The following is a 24,764-nucleotide window of genomic DNA, read 5'->3' on the forward strand; positions in this document are numbered from 1 at the left end:
GGTTCTCTTATCTTGACCATGGCTATGTGTGTGGAAGCAGTATCTGTAAGACCCAAACCTGGATCCCATGATCCTACCAGTCCGCGGCCTTACCTAATAATTCTAAGTGTAATTCAGCCGGTTTAAGTCCAATCTTTACTTAGTCATTTTTCAAGCTTTCGAGGTTCATGTAATAATAAAACAATGCGGAAGCTTAAACAAACATCATATTATATATATAAGTCAAATGTGATTCATACAATGTATTCAAATCATCAGTTGCACAATAGGCTAATCATAAATCCAATGTAACAACAAGTCACTACATCACACATCCCACACGGCCAAGGTCTTCATGGCTCCTTAGCCTTACCACGGTCCCTGTCAGAACCTGAAATCAAAACCCACAACACATATGCATAAGAATCATGACCGATATCCTAGCAATATACAAACCTAAGCATGGTTCGGACACTTAGCCTATTTCCTGGCCGATTTGTGACTCAATCATTTACTCATCCAAAAACTAATTTAACTACATGATAAATCATGATAATTCATGATTAAGAGAATGGTCCAAGCGGATTTCCCAGAACCGGCCTCGATCATGTTGATCTTGGCCATGAACAACCTAACCGGTCTCATGGTACCATCTCGAAATCAATGTTATAAAATTATTCTATCACTTTGATAATTCATTATAAATCCCCACTAAGAGATATCAAACGCCAAATCCCAATAACTCCCACTGGAAGCATGAGATCGGATCATACATACCCAACCAAGGCCATGGAGAGATTACTCTGATCTAACCAAGCCTTAGTGGCGTGTTCATGAGTTTAGACTCATAGATAACTTCAGAATATGATAGAGAAGAGATATATTGACAGAGAAAGAACAATAGATGCAACCATCCACACATAGATCAAACGGCCAAACCACCCGGATGGATGATTCATGGCGGTTTGTACTTGGTTTGCATCCAGTACCTTAGGTGTGTGTTCGGAAGCCCCCACACTCTTCTCTGCAGCCTTCTCCTTTCCTCTGGTATCCATTTCCGATCAAGTCTCCCTTGCACACGGCTTAGAACTCACCGGAATCACCTTGCCTTCACACGGACTGCCTTTGCGGTCACACTTCTCTTTTCTCTCTTTGATTCTGTAGAGATTTGGGCAGAGTTTCCCCTTATGTTTCTGATGATTTATGTCGACAGAGGAGGGGTTTATTTATAGAGAAGAGGCTTGGCAACCGTCCGGGCGATGTGATTGGTCATTTGGCCAACGGACACCTTTTCGGCCAAAACCGCTCAACCGTTTGCAAACCGCCCCTTTCCTTCCTTTGGGCTGATCGATCTCAAGCCCAAATGCTTGCCCACAAGCTCAGCTCCCTTGCCCAAACCACCTAGACCCAACGGACACCCATGACCAGCATCCGGTCCATGACCATCACTCATGGTCCGTAATGACCGGTCAAGACTCCATCACTCCGTCCAGCTGAGTTCAGCTGAGTACTAGTTGCCTGAGCTGAGTGAGCTACTCCTCCAGCTCCTGTGAGCTTCCCAAGACTGTGTGAGCTCCCTACCAGCTCCACCTAGCTGATTGAGCTGCCTCCGGCTCATGTCCAGCTTCCGGATCACTCATCCAGCTACTATTTCCTTCTTTTCTTCTTATTCTGGTCAAGTCTCAGCTTCCTGATGCACTTAACCCTTAGTTTAGACCATGATACGCTTGCCTTTAGGTTTTTATAACCTGGCCAGCCCATCTCCCCGCACCATGGCCCGTCCGAATGCCTTAGTTAGAACTAGGGACATGACAAGTCTCCCCCACTTGGAAGGAACTCGTCCCCGAGTTCATACTTGATGATTCACCAATCACATACTGACTATACCACTCAGGATACTCAGCTTTCATTCTTGCCTCTGTTTCCCAAGTGATAATGTCTTTGCCATTGAATTCCCATACAATCTTTAGCATAGGAACTGTCTTCTTTCTCATTGCCTTTTCCATTCGATCTATGATCCGAACCGGCCTTGTTTCTAAGGTGAGGTTCCTACCAAGATCTTTTGGAATTTCTGGCAGAACAATGTCTTGATCCGTTAGGCACTTTCTTAGTTGAGACACATGGAATACATTATGGTAAGCATCCATTTCAGATGGCAAGTCCAGTTTGTAAGCCACTGCCCCAACTCTTTCAAGTATCCTGAATGGACCTAAGAACCTCGGGTCTAGTTTCCTTCTTCCAGAAACTCTTGCCCTACCTTTGAAGGTAATCATCTTGAGATAGATTAGATCACCAACCTCAAACTCAAGATGTTTTCTTCTCTTATCAGCATAGCTCTTTTGGCGGTCTTGTGCTTCCTTCATCTTCTCCTTGACCAATTTAATCTTTTCTGTGGTCTCTTCCACAATCTCAGGACCTATTATGCTGCGCTCCCCCACTTGGGTCCAGCATAAAGGTGTCCTGCAAGGCCGCCCATATAATGCTTCATAAGGGGACATACCTATGCTGGTGTGAAAGCTGTTGTTGTATGCAAACTCCACCAGTGGTAAGTGTTTCTCCCAGGAGTCACCCCAATCAAGAACACATGCCCTTAGCATATCCTCCAACGTCTGGATGGTCCTTTCGGACTGACCATCCGTTTGGGGATGATAGGATGTGCTCATGTTCACTCTTGTCCCTAGGGCCTTTTGGAAGGCTCTCCAGAAATAAGAAGTGAACCTAGGGTCTCTGTTTGAGACTATACTGGCCGGCACTCCATGCAGCCTCACAATCTGATCTATGTAGATTTTCACAATCTCATCCACTCCATCACCTTTCTTGATGGGCAAGAAGTGTGCAGATTTGGTCAGGCGGTCCACAATCACCCATACCGCATCCTTCTTGTTCCTTGTTGTGGGAAATCCAGTCACAAAATCCATTGTGATGTGATCCCACTTCCATTCTGGTATGGGAAGGTTTTGTAATAAACCACTTGGAATCTGATGTTCAGCCTTGACTAATTGACAAGTAGGGCACTTGGCCACCCACTCAGCAATGTCAGCTTTCATCCTGATCCAATGGTAATACCTTTTGATGTCTTTGTACATCTTATTTAAGCCCGGGTGCACTGAGAACTTAGACTTATGAGCCTGGCTCATAATTTCTTCCTTTAGTCCCCGGTCACCAGGAACACTCACCCGCCCATGTACCAAAATGGTACCATTACTTGTGACTTGATATTTAGTCTTGTCATTCTTTGCAACCTTTTGCAAGTTCTCATCCAAGCCTTCTGCTTGTTGGATTCTGGTAAGTAGATCAGCCTGGTTCACAGCCTCTAGACCCAAGGGCTCATCCTCGCTAGCCAAGGTGTCTAAGTGCAATGACCGGACCATCCCTTCCAAGATCTCTGCTTCCTTCTCAGCTGATACCTCAGCTCTACGCCTGCTCAAAGCATCTGCCACTAGATTGGCCTTGCCTGGGTGATAGGCAATGTCCAAATCATAGTCGGCCACAAACTCCATCCACCGCCTTTGTCTCAAATTCAACTCAGGTTGAGTGAAGATGTACTTCAGGCTCTTGTGGTCAGTGAGAATCTGTACTTTGGCACCATACAAGTATGACCTCCATATTTTTAAGGCAAACACCACTGCGGCCATCTCCAGGTCGTGGGTTGGGTAATTGCCTTCATGTTTCCTGAGTTGTCTTGAGGCATAAGCTATGACCTTCCCATTCTGTGTGAGTACACAGCCTAATCCAGTAATGGATGCATCTGTGTACACCACATATGGTTGACCAGCGGTATCCCGTCCGGGCCACCATCCCCTACGACCTCCTTAGTGGTGATTGTGGCTATATAAGCCTCACAACCTTGCTCCAGCATCCTTGCCGCTCGGACTGCTGATAACACTAAGCATCCAGAGGCCGGATTAATACCTTGGTACTTGATCGGGGGTCCACACCCACTCTCAAACTGCACCCTTCCTCGATGACAGTCTAAGGTGGCCTGATTCTTGACAAGCCAGTCCATACCTAGGATCACCTCGTGATTCTTAAGGCGGACCACAATCAGATCCACCGGCATTGCCTTATTATGGATCATTACTGGAATGTCTTTGACTAGACCTAGTGGGTGCATCATTTTCCCACCGGCTGCACTCACCAAGCCAAGATCATCCCTAGTTCCCATTTGGAACATACCTTTTCCAATCATATCTGGACTCACAAAACTATGTGTAGCTCCAGTATCAAATAATACATGTGTTTCCACACCACCAATACATAAGGTCCCTACATAAGACCTTCTCTAAGTATCTAGTCCATCCTAGATTCCATACCATGCCATTCTAATAAATTTAAAAATTTAGAAAGAATGGGTTTTAGAATTTTACCAGTGATCGCCTTGAAGGGTCCGGACTCATCCACATCCCTTGAAAGCTCATAGACTCGAGGTGCTGAAGTTTGGCCTTGTTTGTGGTCTGGCCGGTTGTTCTCAACACGGCCCTTGCTTTGTCCAGTTTGTAACTGGGGACAGTCCACACGGAAGTGCCCTTTCTTACCACACTGATGACAAGTCCTGGCTTCACTGGTCGAGCCTTGCCCACGGTTCCTATCCGGACCAGGACAATCCCGAGCTGAGTGATCCATCTTGCCACAACGGGTACAAGCTCCCATTGCCTTCCAGCACTCTCCTCCATGGTGTTTACCACACTTGGGACACTCTGGCCTACCACTTGAGGTTTTACCCCCTTCAGCCGCATCCCTCTTTCTCTTCTTGTCACCACTCTGACCAGAAGACACCACCACACTCTTGAGATTGTGTTTGTTCTCCTCAGCCAGATTGGTCTCCAGCATTGCCATCCTTTCCACCAACTCAGAGACTGTGTTGAAGGTACGGACTGAGCAATAAGTCTTAAGCTCAGGCCTCAAGCCCCTTATGAACCTGCGGACCTGAACCTTCTCATCCTCAAGTTCCTTACCCACATACCTCCTGAGCCGGTTGAACTCTTCCTCATACTCCCTTACTGACTGCTTGCCCTGAACCAAGTCCAGGAACTTAGCTTCCAAACGGTCCCATGCTTCAGCTGGAAAATACTTGTGGTTGAACTCAACCTCAAAGTCAGAGAACTTCACAATGGAACCATTGGTGCGCTTGTCTAGGGACAGCCACCAGTTGTGTGCATCTCCCTCCAGGAAGTGCACTGCAATGTCTCTCTGGTACTCCTCAGGGCACCTTGTAGACCCGAAGTTCCTAGCCAGCCGGTCCCTCCACTCATCTGCCTCCATGGGATCAGCACTTCCAGCAAAGTGTTTGGTTCCCAAACGGGTGATGTGCTCAAGCACCTTTAGGTAATCAACCTTCTTGGTTGTCACAACTGGTGGATCTAACTCAATCACCTCAGCAAGAGGCGCCACATATCCACCAGTCACAGCAACTCCAGGAGCTATCACAGGTGCTTGAGTGGTTTGACCCATAGATGAATTCACAACTGGTGTGAACACTTGGGTCATTGCCAGCATCTGACTTCCCATCAACTTGATTGCATCAAGTATCTGCTTCATGGTTGGTTCAGCCATTGGTTCATCCGGTCCAATCCTCCCATCCACTTGGATGTTTGGATCAGCCCGGTTACCAGTCTCTGAGGACTCGGCTTCACCTTCCTGCTCATTCCTTTGCTGCCCACCTGTTGCTCCTAGCTGACTTCCAGCCGCATTCAGTGGTTGCCCGGTCTCGTCCAACTGTCTGTTCTCTCCACCCAGCTGAACCTCAGTCTGATTCACTTGGGTTTCAGTCAGGATAGCCTCACTGGTCTGGCCAGTAGGTGGAACTGACAGCAACAATTGCGGATTTGGCACTGAGGCATCTCCTGCTCCGGACGCCCCTGTCCCCTCCTTAGTCTTCCGAGACTTCTTCTTAGTTCCCTTAGGCAACAAAGACAAAACACAAGGCAAATGTTAGATTAACATTTTTATTTGCAAACCTCAAGCAATAATATGTTAACCAAAACCCAAAACCTGCCATGAGACCCAGCCGGATGTGTGATGACCTGCCCTAACCCAACAGCCTAGAATCAACCTGGCTCTGATACCAACTTGTAAGACCCAAACCTGGATCCCATGATCCTACCAGTCCGCGGCCTTACCTAATAATTCTAAGTGTAATTCAGCCGGTTTAAGTCCAATCTTTACTTAGTCATTTTTCAAGCTTTCGAGGTTCATGTAATAATAAAACAATGCGGAAGCTTAAACAAACATCATATTATATATAAGTCAAATGTGATTCATACAATGTATTCAAATCATCAGTTGCACAATAGGCTAATCATAAATCCAATGTAACAACAAGTCACTACATCACACATCCCACACGGCCAAGGTCTTCATGGCTCCTTAGCCTTACCACGGTCCCTGTCAGAACCTGAAATCAAAACCCACAACACATATGCATAAGAATCATGACCGATATCCTAGCAATATACAAACCTAAGCATGGTTCGGACACTTAGCCTATTTCTGGCCGATTTGTGACTCAATCATTTACTCATCCAAAAACTAATTTAACTACATGATAAATCATGATAATTCATGATTAAGAGAATGGTCCAAGAGGATTTCCCAGAACCGGCCTCGATCATGTTGATCTTGGCCATGAACAACCTAACCGGTCTCATGGTACCATCTCGAAATCAATGTTATAAAATTATTCTATCACTTTGATAATTCATTATAAATCCCCACTAAGAGATATCAAACGCCAAATCCCAATAACTCCCACTGGAAGCATGAGATCGGATCATACATACCCAACCAAGGCCATGGAGATATTACTCTGATCTAACCAAGCCTTAGTGGCGTGTTCATGAGTTTAGACTCATAGATAACTTCAGAATATGATAGAGAAGAGATATATTGACAGAGAAAGAACAATAGATGCAACCATCCACACATGGATCAAACGGCCAAACCACCCGGATGGATGATTCATGGCGGTTTGTACTTGGTTTGCATCCAGTACCTTAGGTGTGTGTTCGGAAGCCCCCACACTCTTCTCTGCAGCCTTCTCCTTTCCTCTGGTATCCATTTCCGATCAAGTCTCCCTTGCACACGGCTTAGAACTCACCGGAATCACCTTGCCTTCACACGGACTGCCTTTGCGGTCACACTTCTCTTTTCTCTCTTTGATTCTGTAGAAATTTGGGCAGAGTTTCCCCTTATGTTTCTGATGATTTATGTCGACAGAGGAGGGGTTTATTTATAGGGAAGAGGCTTGGCAACCGTCCGGGCGATGTGATTGGTCATTTGGCCAACGGACACCTTTTCGCCCAAAACCGCTCAACCGTTTGCAAACCACCCCTTTCCTTCCTTTGGGCTGATCGATTTCAAGCCCAAATGCTTGCCCACAAGCTCAGCTCCCTTGCCCAAACCACCTAGACCCAACGGACACCCATGACCAGCATCCGGTCCATGACCATCACTCATGGTCCGCAATGACCGGTCAAGACTCCATCACTCCGTCCAGCTGAGTTCAGCTGAGTACTAGTTGCCTGAGCTGAGTGAGCTACTCCTCCAGCTCCTGTGAGCTGCCCAAGACTGTGTGAGCTCCCTACCAGCTCCACCTAGCTGATTAAGCTGCCTCCGGACCATGTCCAGCTTCCAGATCACTCATCCAGCTACTATTTCCTTCTTTTCTTCTTATTCTGGTCAAGTCTCAGCTTCCTGATGCACTTAACCCTTAGTTTAGACCATGATACGCTTGCCTTTAGGTTTTTATAACCTGGCCAGCCCATCTCCCCGCACCATGGCCCGTCCGAATGCCTTAGTTAGAACTAGGGACATGACAGTATCCTCGTGAGAAGTAAATCGGCCAAGCTTTATAACTGCGTTTCGGGCCTTGTACGAAATCCAACATCCACAATGGAAATGGATATAACGTACTCATTTCGTTCACCTGTTAATTAAAATTATATGTGTAAATGATAAATTCACCTTTAAAATCAAATTATATCAAAAACTTACATATTTTTTCACCCATTCTGCATAATGGTTGTCTTTCGCAATTTGTAAATCATTACCACATATATTTGGGTTGTTGTCCATCATAAACTCCTCAAACATCCTGTTCCGTAGTTGTTATAATATGCTTATAACTTTCAACTGACATTGCTAAAAATGTAACATATAAAAAAACTAGTTGAAATACCTTTCGTAGGGCTCAAACGCAGGACAATTGAGCATCAAAAACGTATGTAGCACAGTATAGTCATCATCGCTTAGATGCCTCTGTTGTATTTTTCCACTAACTCGGCCTTCATGATAAAACATATCTGGCACATCTGGATCATGATATATAAATCGAATATCTCCTGGTTGCAAAACGGTAGCTGGCACTTCTGGATTTCCAAAGTGGTGTGCAGAAGCTGTAGAAATCTCCTCAGTAAGACATTGGGAAATAATGGAACCTGCAATATGTGCCTTATTTTTAACTTTTTTCTTCAGATGGTACATATATCGCTCGAAAGGATACATCCATCTATATTGCACTGGACCACCTAGAGCAGCTTCGTCTGGCAAATGCACTGCGAGATGTTCCATAACATCAAAAAACGAAGGTGGTAGAATCTTTTCCAAATTACAAAGCTGGACCGCAATGTTTTCTTTTAAAATGGCAACATCTTCGTTCTTTAGTATTTTTGCAGAGATATCCCGAAAGAAGAGTGCTATCTCTACACAAAACATTTTGGAGTTAGTGCATGCATAGTAATACTCACATGAATTTTTTTTTTTTAAAACAAAATTACCTGAAATTGCTATGTTAACATTTTTGGGAAGCAATTCCTTAAACGCAAATGGGAGAAGTCGTTGCATGATGACGTGGCAATCATGACTTTTGAGGCATGAAAGCTTCGAATATGTCTCGTCTATACATCTACTAAACTTTGAAGCGTACCCATCTGGGAATTTTATATCTTCCTTCAACCATCGCAAGAATTCTTTTTTTCTTCTTTTGACAAGCGAAATATCGGGACCGGAATCGTTCCATCATCTTTCATATGTAACTCTTGCCTTCTGCACAAATCAGGTAGATCCATCCTTGACTTTGCATTATCTTTTGTCTTCCCGAGAACATTAAGCACCGTGTTGATAATATTATCAAAGAAATTTTTCTCGACGTGCATGAAGTCCACGTTGTGACGAAGAAGAAGGTCTTCCCAATACGGCAATTCCCAAAAGATACTCTTTTTCACCCAGTTGTGATATTTTCCGTAGCCGTCTATGTTGCTTGCAGGTTTCTCGTGTCCGTTTCCTCCACATTTAACAGTTTCTTTCAACCCTTCGATGTTGTTGATTCTTTCACGGAGAATTTCTTCTCCCGTCAACCATGGTGGAGGATCATCACTTATTGTCTTCCCCTTTCGAAACGCTTGGACATTTCTCCGGTAAGGATGCTCTTTAGGCAGAAACATTCGATGACAATCAAACCAGCTATGCTTCCTTCCATGTTGCAACCAAAATGACTTTGTTTCATCTTGACAATATGGACAAGCTAAACGACCATGAGTCATCCAACCTGACATCATTCCATAAGCGGGAAAGTCATTAATTGTCCACATTAATGCGGCTCGCATCGTGAAATTTTCCTTTCTCGAGATATCGTATGTTTCTGCCCCGTGACTCCACAAACTTTGTAATTCTTCAATTAGCGGCTGCAGATAGATATCAATGCTCTTCTTTGGATGTCTTGGCCCGGGCACTAAGACTGATAAAAAGAAATACTCCCTTTTCATACACATACCAGGAGGTAAGTTATACGGAGTAATGATTACGGGCCAGATAGAGTGGGCTTCACCACTCATACCAACTGGATTAAATCCATCCGTTGCTAATCCTAGATATATATTCCGACTTTCTTCGGCGAAATGAGGATATACCTTGTTAAAATGCTTCCAAGCTGCTCCATCAGAAGGATGATGCATTTCTCCTTCGGAAGACTCATGTTCCGAGTGCCACCGCATTTGTGATGCAGTCGCCTCAAGTTAGTACAACCGCTTCAACCTCTCTGTAATAGGGCATGTAAAACATTCTTTGTTTTGGCCGCTTTTTCCCCTTCCCACGGTTCTGGTGATATCGATCTTTCCCACAAAATCGACATACCACCAACTCTTTATCTTCCTTCCAGAATAACATGCAGTTATCCTCACAAATATCAATCTTCACAACAGGCAAACCAAGCTCTTTTGTCAACTTCTTCATTTCATAATATGATGAAGGAGCTTTGTTTGGTTGTGGCAGAACATCTCTAAAAGTTTGTGATATCTCATCCAAACATGATTCCGATAAATTATGATCGGTTTTTACTTTCAATAAACGTGACGCCAAATATAGCTGAGAAATACCTTCAACACATCCTTCATATAATGGTTCATTAGCGGCTTCAAATGCTTGAAACACGCCATCTTCATATCGCTTCATTGGATGCTTCCATCACATCCTCCAATACATGAGTTGATCCAATGTCTCCTCCCATAACATTAGGAAAGTTCTCCTGATATGTCTCCTCTTCCGTATGCAGTGTTTCTTCTTCGATAAATTGACCTCCCGTCGATGATTCGCCACCTTCATAGTAATTTTCTCCATGACTTTACCATAAATAATAATTACTCTTGAACCCGAGTCGGTAAAGATGGCGAGATACGGTTCTCGAGTCGTGTTGTTTTCGGTTTTGACACTTTGCACAAGGACATAGCATAGTTTTTCTCTCTATAAAAGAATTTTGATTAGAAGCAAATGCGATAAAAACATCAACACCTTCCTTAAACTCACGAGAAACACAATTATTGATCGGATCAAAGTGTTGATCCATCCACTCTCTTGAATAAAAATAATCAGACATCAAACTCTCAAATTTTGCCCCAAGTATATCAAACTCTCTTAAGTTTATATCAAACTCACTGCAAAGAAAATGAAGCGCTCGTTTGATTTTATATAAAATACCTTGCAACGACTTTGCTACGATTTGATACGGCATTTGCTACGTTTTTTGCCACCAAATGCTACGGTTCTTGCTACGTTTTTTGCAACGTTTTATTTTCGTAGCAAGTTGAAAATATCTTGAATTATTTTGCCTGCACATTGTCGGACGGAAGGGACATTACATTTCAGAGTAAGCCATGGCTTTGCTACGAAAAAATATCGTGGCTGTGTTAATTTGTTTTTATCCCCAACACTTACGCATGATTTGAGTGATGGGATGTTTTTTGGGTGGGTTTGCTACGAATTTGATACGTTACACTGCCGTAGCTAAGGTTTTCTTTTAAAAAAATATATAAACTAAACATACGTTTGCGTAGCAAGTGGCCACGTTTGTTTTCGTAGCAAAAGCGTATCAATCTTGCTACGATACAGCTTCGGTTTGCTACGTTTACGTTTTCGTAGCAACAACGTAGCATGTTCGTAGCTTCTTTTGTTTTTGCTACGTTTTGACCGTAGCACCTTCGTTGCTATTTGGGTTTTTTTTACTAGTGTTAGTTCATCCAACATATCATCTAATCTAGGTATAGGGTACCGATATTTGATGCTTATGTTGTTGATGGCTCGGCAGTCCACACACATGCGCCATGTTCCGTCCTTCTTAGGCACCAATAGGACCGGGACCGCACAAGGACTTAGGCTCTCACGGATATAGCCTTTGTCCATGAGGTCTTGGACCTGCCTCTCCAACTCCTTGGCCTCTTCAGGGTTAACACGGTAAGCGGTTCGGTTGGGTAGTGGTGCGCCTAGTACAAGGTCGATCTGATGTTCAATGCCGCGGATGGGGGGCAATCCGGCGGGTATATCATCAGGGAAGACGTCCTTGTACTTCTCCATGAGGTCTTGCATCTCGCCAGGTAGCTCTTGTGCCTCAAAACCTGTAAAACAACCTTCCTTAAAGACCATTAGTAGCACCTGCGTCTCACGAGATAAAGATCTAAGAACTTGGCCTGAAGACATATAAAGGTTGGTTTTACTTACCTTTCCAGCCTGGTCCATTGATCTCTGCATATCATGGACTTCTTGTGGACTAAGGGGAGCTAAGCTGTGCTTCTTGTTGTTATGGCAGAAGATGTAGACATTGGTCCGACCATAGTGGATGGTTTCCTTGTCAAATTGCCACGGCATGCCAAGAAGTATGTGGCCGGCTTGCATAGGAACAACATCACACTTCACCTGGTCATGGTACCTGCCAATACTAAAAGACACAACAACTTGCTCGGCTATCTTGAGCTCAGTCTCATCATTGAGCCACTTGAGTCGGTATGGTCTCGGGTGTGGAGTCTTGATCAAACCTAGCTTATCAACAAGATACTTCTAGCCACATTAGTACAAAAACCACCATCTATGATCAAGCTACATACCTTTTGTTCCACACTACATCTTGTATGGAAGATGTTTTCTCTTTGGACGGTTTCAGGATCAAAGAGTGCACTGAGGGATCGTCTGGTCACTAGTAACTCACCAGTCTCAGCATAATCGATCAATTCCTTATCAGACGCATCTTTCTCCAACTCGGCCTCATCTTGGGACTCGTACTCCCCATCGGCCTTAAGGACCATCACTCTCTTGTTCGGACAATCTCTAGCATAGTGTCCTTTTCCCTGACATTTAAAACAAGTAATATCACGAGTTCTCTGATTTTGAACTTGACCCTTACCTTGGTCAGATGAACTGGCTCTAGTTGTGTCAGCTTGGTTCTTCTTGAACCGGTTCTCCACTTCTATGGATTTGTTCTTTTCAGCACCTTTGGAACCTGGTTGAGACCACGCAGGTTTGCTCCGGCTAGTGGCCGCATTCTTCCTCTTGATATGGCCCTCAGCCTGGACGGCATAGTGCAAGAGATCATTGAAGTCCTCATACGGCTGGCGCTCCACTTTCCGTGCAATCCGATCGTTCAGCCCCTCCAAGAACTGGGACATCATGGACGCCTCGGACTCGTCCACTTCCAATCGGTTCCTTAGAGCCTCAAACTCTTCAAAGTACTCTTCCACGGACTTAGTTCCCTGAGACAACTTACGAAAACGTTTTAGTAAATCTCTAGGATAATGTGATGGAATGTACCTCGCTCGGAGTTTGGTTCGCATCTCAATCCAATTTTGGGCTCTCCATACTGGACCGGACTTAGCAACATCTCGATCCCACCATGATAGAGCATTATCAGTAAGCTGGGCCGCGGCTAGAGCTATCTTCTTTGCCTCGGAGTACTTGTAGTACTCAAAGATATATTCCATGAGCTTCTCCCATGTGATGTAAGCGTCCGGATCAACCTTTCCCGCGAACGTAGGTGGCTTCAGTTTGATGTCCTTGCCTCTTTGAAAGGCCACATCATCATTCCGGTCTCGATCTCGCCTCCGGTCGGGGCTTTCGTCCCGCCTTTGGTAAGGACTTACATCTCTACCACGTCTCCCACCTCGAGCGGCCTGGTTTGCACCTCCACGATCTGGTGGCTCATACTCAGACTCATCTCCCTCCGACTCGGACTGCGGCTGATTGAGGTAAGGGCCGAACCTTCTTGCAGCCGGTTGGCCATTGGGTTGGTTCCGGTTTCCCTGACCCATGAGATTCATTTGTGCAGTCAAGGCATTAAGGGCTTCCGTGAGCTGAGCTTGTCCGGCCTGCAAGGCTTGGAGTTGGATGTTAATCTCAGCTGCACCATTCAAGTCTCCCATATCTCCTGGAAAATAAGAAAGACAAGAAGATCAAGTGCAAAGGGAATTGGCAAAGAAAGAAAGAAAGAAAGGAAGAAGGAAGAACTTAAGAAAGAAAAGAAAAGAAATATAAAACTTGAATGCAAATGAATGAATGAAAGCAAATCTTTTTTTTTTTGATTTATGAAAATTAATTTCGAAATTCTTTTAATAAGGAAAGTTGAAATCTTTTTTTTTTTTTAAACTTGGGAAAGAATTAAAATCGAAAAATTTAAAAAGAGAAAGAAGATTAAACTTTAAATGCAAATCAAAATTAAAGGATGATTGAAATCTTTTTTTTTTTTTAAATATGATTGACAAAATTAAATGAATGCAAATCAATCAGGTATGAATGCAAGCAATCAATCCTATATGATTTATGCAAATGCAATCAGAATAAATGCAAAAATGATCAATTATCTCTAAACTAGGAAAGAAAAATCGATCAAGCAGGAAAAACAAATTGCAAAAATGATGCAAGCCACGAAAATGATCTAGCAATTCTATGATGAACAAAATGATGAACAGCAAGAACAGCAAGAACAAACAAGAACAACAAAGAACAATTTTTTTTTTTTAAAAGATGCAAATGCAGGAACTGAAAAAGATGAACTAAAGGATAGAAATAACCAATCTTTTGGAACCTTTAGCTCTGATACCAAATGTTACAGGCTGGGAACCAGGCTGCAAACTAATGGCTTGGAGAATGAGATTCTGGTCGATTTTGGTACTGGTTTTGAAAGGACTTGATGCTTGGATCAAAACTGTCCAAAACTGTACCTGAAACAAAAGAAACTTTTTATGAGTTTTATGGATTTATAAAAATGAAGAGCAGAAGCAAACTATGAAAATAAAACAAGAACAGAAACAGAGATGATTTTTTTTATGGATTTTAGATTTATAAAATGAATCAGACAAAAGATGCAAACAGAAATAAAAATAAGAGAAATAAAAGGATAGAGATGGTGATGGAATCTGTTGCTGGATGTGTGTCTCTCTCAACAGATCAGTGGATGGATGATGAGTAGAAGATGGGATTGGCCTTGCTGGATGTGTATCACTCTCAAGGCAAATCGTTGGGGGGATTGATGGAATGACGAATCGCCACAAGCTTGATGGTTGGAGCTTGATAAGATTCAGGCTGCTCTCTCTTGCTTCTCACACTAGAAAGACTTAGGGTTTTCTTTGCAAAGGCAAAACAAATTTTATTCAAGACTAAAGTGCCAAATTTCGTCAGCCACAAGGGGTTATAAAGCCATCCCTTTGTGGACTCAACAAAGTCTTAAAAGGCCTAGACAAAGGGCCAACTTTCACAAAAGATAAAAGGCTGACAATTGCCCAAAGTCTTAACCAAAATAAAATTAAAATTAAAACAGTAAACCGGTTGCTGATTGAGATGCCTAAACCAAAGCTCATAGTATGCTTGCATGTTGCCTCATTAAAACCTTATCGGGAAAACCCAGTGGGACAAAACCCGATGAAGGAAAAAGAGTACAACACATACTACTTACTTTGGTGGTTGGCTATATCTCTGAACCGGAAGCAATGTGGTCGGTTGGATTGGAGATTGATTCTGAACCAAGGTTGAATGTGGAGATGATGAAACCGGCTTGGTTCTGGCCGAGTGATCTGAATTGGATTGGACCGGGTGAGTCTTGAACTTCAATTGAACCGGCTTGGTCTTGTATCTTCAATTGGATCATCTCTTCAATCAGTAGCTGGTTCTGGCCGGTTTGTCCATCTTGATCTAGGATCTGTTGGACAGCCTTGGAGAACCCTTCCCTTATCGCCCTGGTTCCACTCCTAGTGGTCGGACCGCGCCTAATTATGGGAACCTCTACTTGGATGGCCTCATCACATGCTTAGTTATTGCTTGAGAATCGTAGTAGCATGCTAATGGTTAGGTTGATTGGTTAGTTAGCGATTGCTGAATGCTTAGATGATATCGCTAGGTTGTGGATAGTTAGATATTCTGGAATTAGTCTTTATGCTATATTCTGGAATGTGTTTGATTGTGGTTGTTGTGATTATTGCTTGGATCCTCGGTTATATTACCGGGTTTGGTATTGTTTATATATTGGCCGACAGCATTGTGTAACCCGCATTGCTAGGCGTATTAGGGGTGAGTTAGTGTTCCTTCAGCCTCGTATTTAGCGGGTTTAAGGAAACCCCTTATTCGCTGGATCGGGAAGACTCAGAGAGATGGGGTCATGGCCTAGGGCTGAGTGTTACACGACGGTGTAACGTGGCAGTGACCCGAAGGACTGTGGGTTGTCGCGCGGTGACCCGAAGGACTGTGGGTTGTCGCGCGGTGACCCGAAGGACTGTGGGCCGCGGTCGGTTGAAAGTTCCTTCTTCTGGCCTTTGTGGTAGGAAGATAGGATATTGCCGATAGTGAAGGAGGAACCTAACGTCACCAGGGCCCGAGTTAGATATATATTATATAGTGTAAAGGGATTGGTAAACCCTGGTTAAGTTTTATCGACTATCTTATAGTATCGATATTTTACTCGTATTATTTTCTGCTGCGGATTTCAGATATTTTTGATATGCGTATAGTATTATCGTTATTCTCTTTGGGTTGTGCAATTAGGTGAACCTCTCGCTTTAGATTGTTTGGGGTGGGATAGCGAGGGGTTGTATTTGTTAGTTGGCGATTGTAACTCACTGAGTAATGCTAGATTACTCATCCCTCACTCGTTGTTGTTTTCAGGTGACCAGTAGTGTTGATAGAGGAAGCGGGAAGTTAGGCCGGCTGGTGTAGATTTTGCATCTCTTTTTGCTTGCGACGTTTTCAGACTATAAGTATGTATCTTTTCTCTTGGCATGCCACCACGTGTATAATATTTTGTGTGTTGTGAACCCAGTATGATATAAGATAAATAAATCGATGTTTTGTGTAAATGGCTTGTTGTATCTGATATTAGCTTGTCCAAGCTAACACAACATCAGATTGGAGTACGGGTTGAGAAGCCTTAGGCTTTAATCTGACGGGACGTGTTAATGGGCGGACTGGCCTAATCACGAATTGCACTCTTTGTGATCATGGCTGGATCGTTCCTAGCTCGTCATGTAGCGCTCCCTGACCTTGGTAGAAAGTCAGCCGTCGGTCATGTTCTTGTTTGATTGTTGGCCGATGGTTCGACCTATACCTAGAACGGTTCGGGGGTGTTACACCCGGGGCTGAACAAGATGTATAGGGACATGAAGAGGTACTACCATTGGGTAAGAATGAAAGCTGATGTGGCCGAGTTGGTGGCCAAGTGTCCTACTTGCCAACTAGTGAAGGCCGAGCATCAGGTTCCCAGTGGCTTGTTTCAGAACCTCCCTATACCGGAATGGAAGTGGGATCATATCACAATGGACTTTGTGACTGGGTTCCCAACGACCAAGAGCAAGAAGGATGCAGTTTGGGTGATTGTGGATCGTCTGACCAAGTCTGCACACTTCTTACCAATCAAGAAGGGTGATGGGGTGGATGAGATAGTGAAGATCTACATAGATGAGATTGTGAGGCTGCATGGAGTGCCGGCCAGTATAGTCTCAGATAGAGACCCAAGGTTCACTTCTTACTTCTGGAGGGCTTTTCAAAAAGCCTTAGTAACTATAGTGAACATGAGCACATCCTACCATCCCCAAACGGATGGGCAATCAGAGAGGACCATCCAGACTCTGGAGGACATGCTGAGGGCATGTGTTCTAGACTGGGGCGACTCATGGGAGAAGCACTTGCCACTGGTGGAGTTTGCATACAACAACAGCTTCCACACCAGTATAGGCATGTCTCCCTATGAGGAATTGTATGGGCGGCCTTGCAGGACACCCTTATGCTGGACCCAAGTGGGGGAGCGCAGCATAATAGGTCCTGAGATAGTGGAGGAGACAACAGAGAAGATCAAGTTGGTCAATTAAAAGATGTAAAGAGGCACAAGACCGCCAGAAGAGCTATGCTGATAAGAGAAGAAAACATCTTGAGTTTGAGGTTGGTGATCTGATCTATCTCAAGATGATTACCTTCAAGGGTAGGGCCAGAGTCTCTGGAAGGAGGAAACTGGACCCTAGGTTCTTAGGTCCGTTCAGGATACTCGAGAGAGTTGGGGCAGTGGCTTACAAGTTGGATCTGCCATCTGAAATGGATGCCTACCACAATGTTTTCCATGTGTCTCAACTAAGGAAGTGTCTGACTGACCAAGACATTGTGTTGCCTGAAATTCCAAAAGATCTTGGTAAGAACCTAACCTTAGAGACAAGGCCGGTTCGGATCATAGATAGAATGGAAAAGGCAATGAGAAAGAAGACAGTTCCTATGCTTAAGATAGTATGGGAATTCAATGGCAAAGACATTATCACTTGGGGAACAGAGGCAAGGATGAAGGCCGAGTATCCTGAGTGGTATTGTCAGTATGTGGATGGTGAACCATCAAGTATGAACTCGGGGACGAGTTCCTTCCAAGTGGGGGAGACTTGTCATGTCCCAAGTTCTAGATAGAGCCATCAGAACGGGCCATGGTGCGAGGACAAGCACCAGCCAGGTCATGAGACCTAAAGGCAAGCGTATCATGGTCCAAAATGGTGGTTAAGTGCATCAGGAACCTGAGACTTAACCAGAAAGGAGGAAAGGCAAGCTCAAAGGAGTTGGGCAAGTGTTTTGGTAGCTGGCCGGTGAGGTATGGTAGCTCGTCCAGCTGGGGGAAGAGTGTAGTGAGTTCACAGCAGCTCAAGTGAGTTCAGGTCAGCTCCAGTAGCTGGAGTGTTAGCTCACTCAGCTGGGGAAGCTAGTGACCAGCTCACCTCAGCTAGATGGAGTGTTTGGCTCTTGGGCGGTTGGACCAAACCATGGGCGGTTATGGGTCCGTCTCGGTGGTGACATGGTCTGGTGTGACCATGGAGCTTGGCAAGTGAGTCAGGCACTTGACAAAGTGCTGGCAGGTGGAGATCGATCAAGGAGAGCGGTTGGGAGCAGTTGAAGGCAGTTTGGCCGAAGGGTTGTGAATGAAATCACATGTGCCCATTCGCCCAAAGGCTTGCAACCGTTCGGTCAAGGGTGGTTGTCAATGGATGAACTCCACGATTTAGACCACGAAAAATACTAGGCAAACCTCTGCCAAAATCACACCAGAAAGAAAGAGAGAAAGGGACCGGCAGTAAGGCAAGCAAACCGAGTGGTCTGTCCGGTGGGATTCAGGCAGTGGGAAGATCAGGCAAGGCGATGGCAGGCGGTCAAAGTGATAAGGACAAGAGGAAGGAATCAGAGAAGGAAGGGGCTGCAGAGGAACGCACGCCTAAGGTCAGTGATGCACTCCGGATGGTTATCGCCCAAGACCATGGGTTTATATGGTCTGGCCGATTGAACCATGATGTGTTGGCTGCATCTTTTACTTCTTTTCTCTTTACCAAACTCTTCCCTACTATATTCTTGAGTATTCTGTGGGTTTATACTCATGTACGGACCACCAAGCCTTGGTTAGATCAGAGTAATCTCTCCATGGCCTTGGTTGGGCATGTGCAGTCCGATCTCATAGTTCCCATGGGAGTTATGGGGATTTGGCGTTTGATATCTCTTAGTGGGGATTTATCATGAATTATAATGGTGAAAGATTGGGTTTATCACATTGATTTAGAGGTGGTCCCTTGTGGCCGGTTTGGCTGTTCATGGCCGAGATCTATATGATTGAGGCCGGTTCTGGGAAATCCAATTGGACCATTCACTTAGTTTAGATTTATCATGATTTATCAGGGTTTTTATTTAGTTTTTGGTCGAGTATTTGAAGTAGTCTATTTTGGGACAGAGATGTGATCTAGGGTCCGGAACCATGTATTGCTAGTATTGATGTTAGGATATCGAATGATAAATGTATTCATGTGTTGTGGGTTTGGTTTCAGGAACCAGCAGTGACCGTGGCAAAGCCAAGGAGTCTTGAAGACCTGGCCGAGATGGATGTGTGTGATGTGTGTAGTTTAGAATGAACCTATGATAGCCTATTGTGCAACTTGTGTGTTAAGAATGATTTTTATGGATCACATTGACTTATATATATGAAATGATCTTTCTCTTATGCTTCCGCAATGTACATGTTTGTTTATGAACCTCAAATGAATGAAAAATGACTTAGAAACTATTGGACCTAAACTGGCTGAATTACACTTAGACATCTAGGTAAGGCCGCGGACTGGTTGGGTCGAGGGATCCAGGTTTGGGTCTTACAATAAAGGCGAGTCAGCTCTAGCAAGAGATGATGCGAGGGATCTAGTCGGCTTACTTGTTTCAGAAGTGAACCTTGGAAAAGGGGACATTAGAGGAGATGAATGGATACTTGACACAGGTTGCTCTTTCCATATGACGGCTAGAGATGATGTGTTTATCAACTTCAAGGAAGTCTCAGGTGGGAGAGTCAGAATGGCAAACGGTACACAGACAGAAGTCAAAGGCATTGGATCTGTTCGTTTTGAAAATCCAGATGGAACAACGGTGGTTCTCCATGAAGTCAGATACATGCCTGGGATTTCGAGGAATCTCATCTCACTTGGAACTCTAGAAGTTAAGGGTTGAGAGTTCAAGTGTGCTAATGGTGTTCTCAAGATTGTCAGAGGATGTACAATGCTACTTAAGGGACCGAGGAGGGATACATTGTATGTTCTTCAAGGGTCAGCAAAGGTTTCAGCGCTGCACACAGTGGTTCAGGAAGAGATCAGTTAGTCTACAAGCAGTGGTTCTCAGACGCAGTTATGGCACAGCAGGATGGGGCACATCGGTCAGAAAGGACTTGAGATATTAGCCAAGAAAGGTTGTTTTGAGGGCAGTGAAGTCACTGAGTTGGAGTTCTGTGAGGATTGTGTAAAGGGAAAGACTCAGCGTACGAGTTTTGGACCGGCAAAGCATGTCACAAGGAACAAGCTTGACTCTATCCACTCAGACTTGTGGGGTTCACGAAATGTTCCATTTAGTCTGAGTAATAGTCAATACTTCATCTCCTTCACAGATGACTTTACAAGGAAAGTTTGGATATACTTTCTCAAGCATAAGAGCGAAGCGTTCAAGAATTTTGTGATTTGGAAAACCATGGTGGAGACGCAGTCTGAACGAAAGGTGAAGAAGCTTCGCACAGATAATGGCTTGGAGTTCTGCAACCGTGCATTTGATGATTTCTGCAAGGAGCACGGTATTGTCAGGCATAAGACTTGTGCCTACACGCCCCAGCAAAACGGAGTAGCAGAACGCCTAAACAATTAAATCATGAACAAAGTAAGAAGTATGTTAAGCGAGAGTGGCCTAAGTAATAGGTTCTGTGCAGAAGTAGCTTCGACAGCGGTGTACATGATAAACCGATCACCGTCGTCGGTCCTTGAGTTTCAAGTAACAGAAGAGCTGTGGTCATCAGTGATGCCAAGCCTTAGCAGTCTCAGGAAATTCAGGTGTTTAGCTTGTTGGGGTCAAAAACGGTTATCTCGAAATCAACGGCTAAGTCTATTTGTCATACGAAAAACCCTCCGAAAACGAACACGAACACCCGTAAACCGAAGGAACCGAGCAGCCAACCCCGGCCTTGGCTGTAGCCGCCGGGCGGCTAGCCCCCGTGCTGGCCGTGGCCGCCGGCGGCTAGCGCCCGTGCTGGCCGTGGCCGCAGGGCGGCTAGCCCCCGTGCTGGCCGTAGCCGCCGGCGGCTAGCGCCCGTGCTGGCCGTAGCCGGCGGAGGCTAGCGCCCGTGCTGTCCGTGGCCGCCGGGCGGCTAGCCCCGTGCTGGCCGTGGCCGCCGGCGGCTAGCGCCCGTGCTGGCCGTGGCCGCCGGGCGGCTAGCCCTGTGCTGGCTCGGGTCTTCGGACAACAATCTCCGGTACACAAGTCCCAGGCCCCGGCCGTCAGAAGTCTGTACTTCGAGTCTTTCCCAAGTCCTCGCAGGATGAATCATTGAGATTCCGCGTACGAAACTCCGGTTCTTACTCCAAACTAAGACCGTCGGAAACACTTCGGAAACTCGTAAGATATCAACGGGAAGGAAGATCTTAAATTCTTCGTACGAAACAGCGATGGTTATCTTAAGACACCACTCATCTCAACTCTACGAACGAATGAAGAACTTCCGAAGAAATCGTGGAAAACAACGGAAGTCCTAGAGACGGCCCGAAAGGGACCAAACGCGATCGGGCAGTCCGTTTACGATTATCTGAGATAGATACGACGATTTACGTTTATCTTTACGTAACAAGATAAATGCTAAATTTCCGGAAGGATAAATGTCAAGTTTCCCGAAGATAAATGTCAAGTTTCCCGATAAACATGGAGGCCGACGAAAATGGAAAAAAGCCCGCCTTGCGGCCCAGAAGGAGAATAGACCGTCATAAAAAGGAGTATATAAAGGAGCTTTGGGAGAGGAAGAAGGGGAGAAAAAAATCATTAAGAGAGATAGCAAATCCGAAACCTAGGGACTTAGAGAATTCCTGCTAGCTTAGGACTTAGTAGTTTAGACTAGCGGAGCAAGACAGAGAACGTTTTGTCTCCTGTATTTCCGTCGTTTTCCGCTCTAGCGTTTCTCTACTTCCCTTTTTCGGAAGAATATTGTATTCAACTTATCATCTATTTAATAAAATGCCTTAGTGCAATTTTTCCGCTACGTTGCTTTATTCTATCAATTTCGTTTGGTTGTCGCAGAGAATACGAGCCTTCAGGGAAAACTAGGTTTACTTAGTTTTCCTTCGATTTATTTAACTAAAATCGAGAGTGCGAATTTCGGTTCCCAAAGTTTGGCGCTAGAAGGAGGGGGGTCGGATTCTCTTACTCAAAAACCTACGATTGGTAACAACAGCATGGCCACATCACATGTCCGCAACATCGTGTCATTCGGGGACAGAGCAACGGCTGGTCAAGCCAAACCTTACGACGAACTCCTCGTTATCAGACTAACGATCTAGGACATCGACGTAGCAAGAATATTGGTCGACACCGGATGCTCGACAAATATTATATATAAAAACACTCTCGAGAGGATGGGAATCGACCTAAGCGCTATCACTGACGATCCCAATCCAATAATCGGACTCTCAGGAAACATCACAATGACCCTCGGCTCAGCCGATCTCTCGGTCAGAGCCGGGAGTGTCATGAAGATGGTGGAATTTTTGGTAGTCGACGGTCCAGCAGCATATAACGCGATCGTCGGGACTCCGTGGTTAAACTCCATGCGAGCAATCCCCTCGACTGTCCATCTATGCCTCAAATTTCCGACCCTCCTCGGAGTTGAAACAATACAAGGAGATCGTAAAGCGCCGCAAGTCTGCTTGGCCGCTGGGTTAAAACGAAAAAACTCTGAGCCCGAAACTAACCCAAAAAAGCAAGCAACCCACGAACCAGCATCGCAGGACCCTCCAGAAATCTTCTGGCAATCGCAAAGAGCTGAAGCCCTAGAAGGGAAACGTGAGCCCACTTGCGAACCAGTAATTTCGGTCTGCCTCGACGAGACTAACCCAGAGCGGTGCGTGGAGATTGGAGCCAATCTCCGCGATCCGTTGAAAGCAGAACTCATCCCATGTCTCAAAAATAACCTTAACACGTTCGCTTGGGCTGCGGAAGATATGCCGGGAATCGACATCAATGTTGGGGTCAAAATCGGTCAAGACGAAATCGATGTCTGAAAGTCTCGGAAAAACATGAAAGATGTTAGAGCAACCTCGAGAGACTAATTGTTAATCGAGAAACCTTGGAAAAATATTAAGTTCGAGATTGATCATCTCGAAATCAACGGCTAGAAATGTTTTCTACACGAGGAAAAACCTACGGAAAACTAAAAAGAACGCAAAGACACGCACAAGCCGAAGGAACCGAGCAGCCGACTCCGGTCGCGGCTGTGGCCACCGGGCGGCTAGCCCCGTGCTGGCCGTAGCCGTCGGCGGCTAGCGCCCGTGCTGGCCGTGGCCGCCGGGCGGCTAGCCCCCGCGCTGGCCGTGGCCGCCGGGCGGCTAGCCCCCGCGCTGGCCGTGTCATGTCCTAAGTTCTAGATAACACCATCCGGATTGACCATGGTGCGAGGACAAGCACCAGCCAAGTCATGAGACCAAAGGGCAAGCGTATCATGGTCCAGAAATGGGGTTAAGTGCATCAGGAAGCTGAGACTTAACCAGAATGGAGTAAAGGTAAGCTCAAGGGAGCTGGACAAGTGTTTTGATAGCTGGCCGTTGAGTTTTGGTAGCTCGGGCAGCTAGGAAAGGAGTGAGGCAAGCTCACAGTAGCTCAGGCAAGTCTAGGACAGCTCCAGTAGCTGGCAGGTCAGCTCACTCAGCTGGGGAAGCTAGTAATCAGCTCACCTCAGCTGGACGGAGTGATTAGCTCTTGGGCGGTTGGACCGGACCATGAGCGGTTACGGGTCCGGCTCGGTGGTGGCATGGTCAGGTGAGACCATGGAGCTTGGCAAGTGAGCTAGGTACCTGGAGAAGTGTTGGCAGCTGGAGATCGATCAAGGGGAGCGGTTGGAGGCAGTTGGAAAGCGGTTTGGCCGAAGAGATGCAAATGGAACCGTTTGTGCCTTTTCGCCCAAAACCGTGCAACCGTTCGGTCCAACTGCTTGTCGATGGTTTTCCTATAAATAGGAGGCATTATTCATCGATTTGGATCACGAAAAACACTAGGCAAACCTCTGCCAAAATTCTACCAAAAAGAAAGAAAGAAGAGACCGGCGGTGAGGAGTGATCCGAGTGGTGTCCGGTGTGATTTAAACGGTGGAAAAGGTTCAGGAAAGGCTATGGCAGGCGGGCAAAGTGATAAGGACAAGAGGAAGGAAACAGAGAAGGATGGAGGGCAGAGGAACGCACGCCTAAGGTAGTGATGCACTCCGGATGGTGATCGTCCAAGACCATGGGTTTATATGGTCTGGCCGGTTGAACCATGATGTGTTGGTTGCATCCGTTTCTCCTTTTCTCTTTGTCAATCTCTTTTCTACTATATTCTGATGTAGTCTGAGGGTTTAAACCCGCGGACAAACACCCAAGGCTTGGATTGGTCAGTGTAATCTCTCCATGGCCTTGGTTGGGGAGGTATGGTCCGATCTCATGGTTCCCAAGGGAATTATTGGGGTTTGGCGATTGTAATCTCTTAGTTGGGAT

General features: G+C 45.3%; 1 protein-coding gene across 1 annotated transcript; it reads left to right on the forward strand.

Annotated features, from left to right (window-relative positions):
- Positions 1 to 16,865: 16,865 nt before the first annotated feature.
- On the forward strand, positions 16,866 to 20,223 carry LOC130500869 (uncharacterized). Its single transcript, XM_056995809.1, has 3 exons — positions 16,866 to 17,363; positions 17,680 to 17,899; positions 19,886 to 20,223. The coding sequence occupies exons 1-3, from the start codon at positions 16,866 to 16,868 to the stop codon at positions 20,221 to 20,223; spliced, it is 1,056 nt and encodes a 351-aa protein (XP_056851789.1).
- The last annotated feature ends 4,541 nt before the right edge of the window (positions 20,224 to 24,764 follow it).

The sequence above is a fragment of the Raphanus sativus genome, unplaced genomic scaffold, assembly GCF_000801105.2.
Source record: "Raphanus sativus cultivar WK10039 unplaced genomic scaffold, ASM80110v3 Scaffold0052, whole genome shotgun sequence".
In the NCBI taxonomy this organism is placed as follows: domain Eukaryota; kingdom Viridiplantae; phylum Streptophyta; class Magnoliopsida; order Brassicales; family Brassicaceae; genus Raphanus; species Raphanus sativus.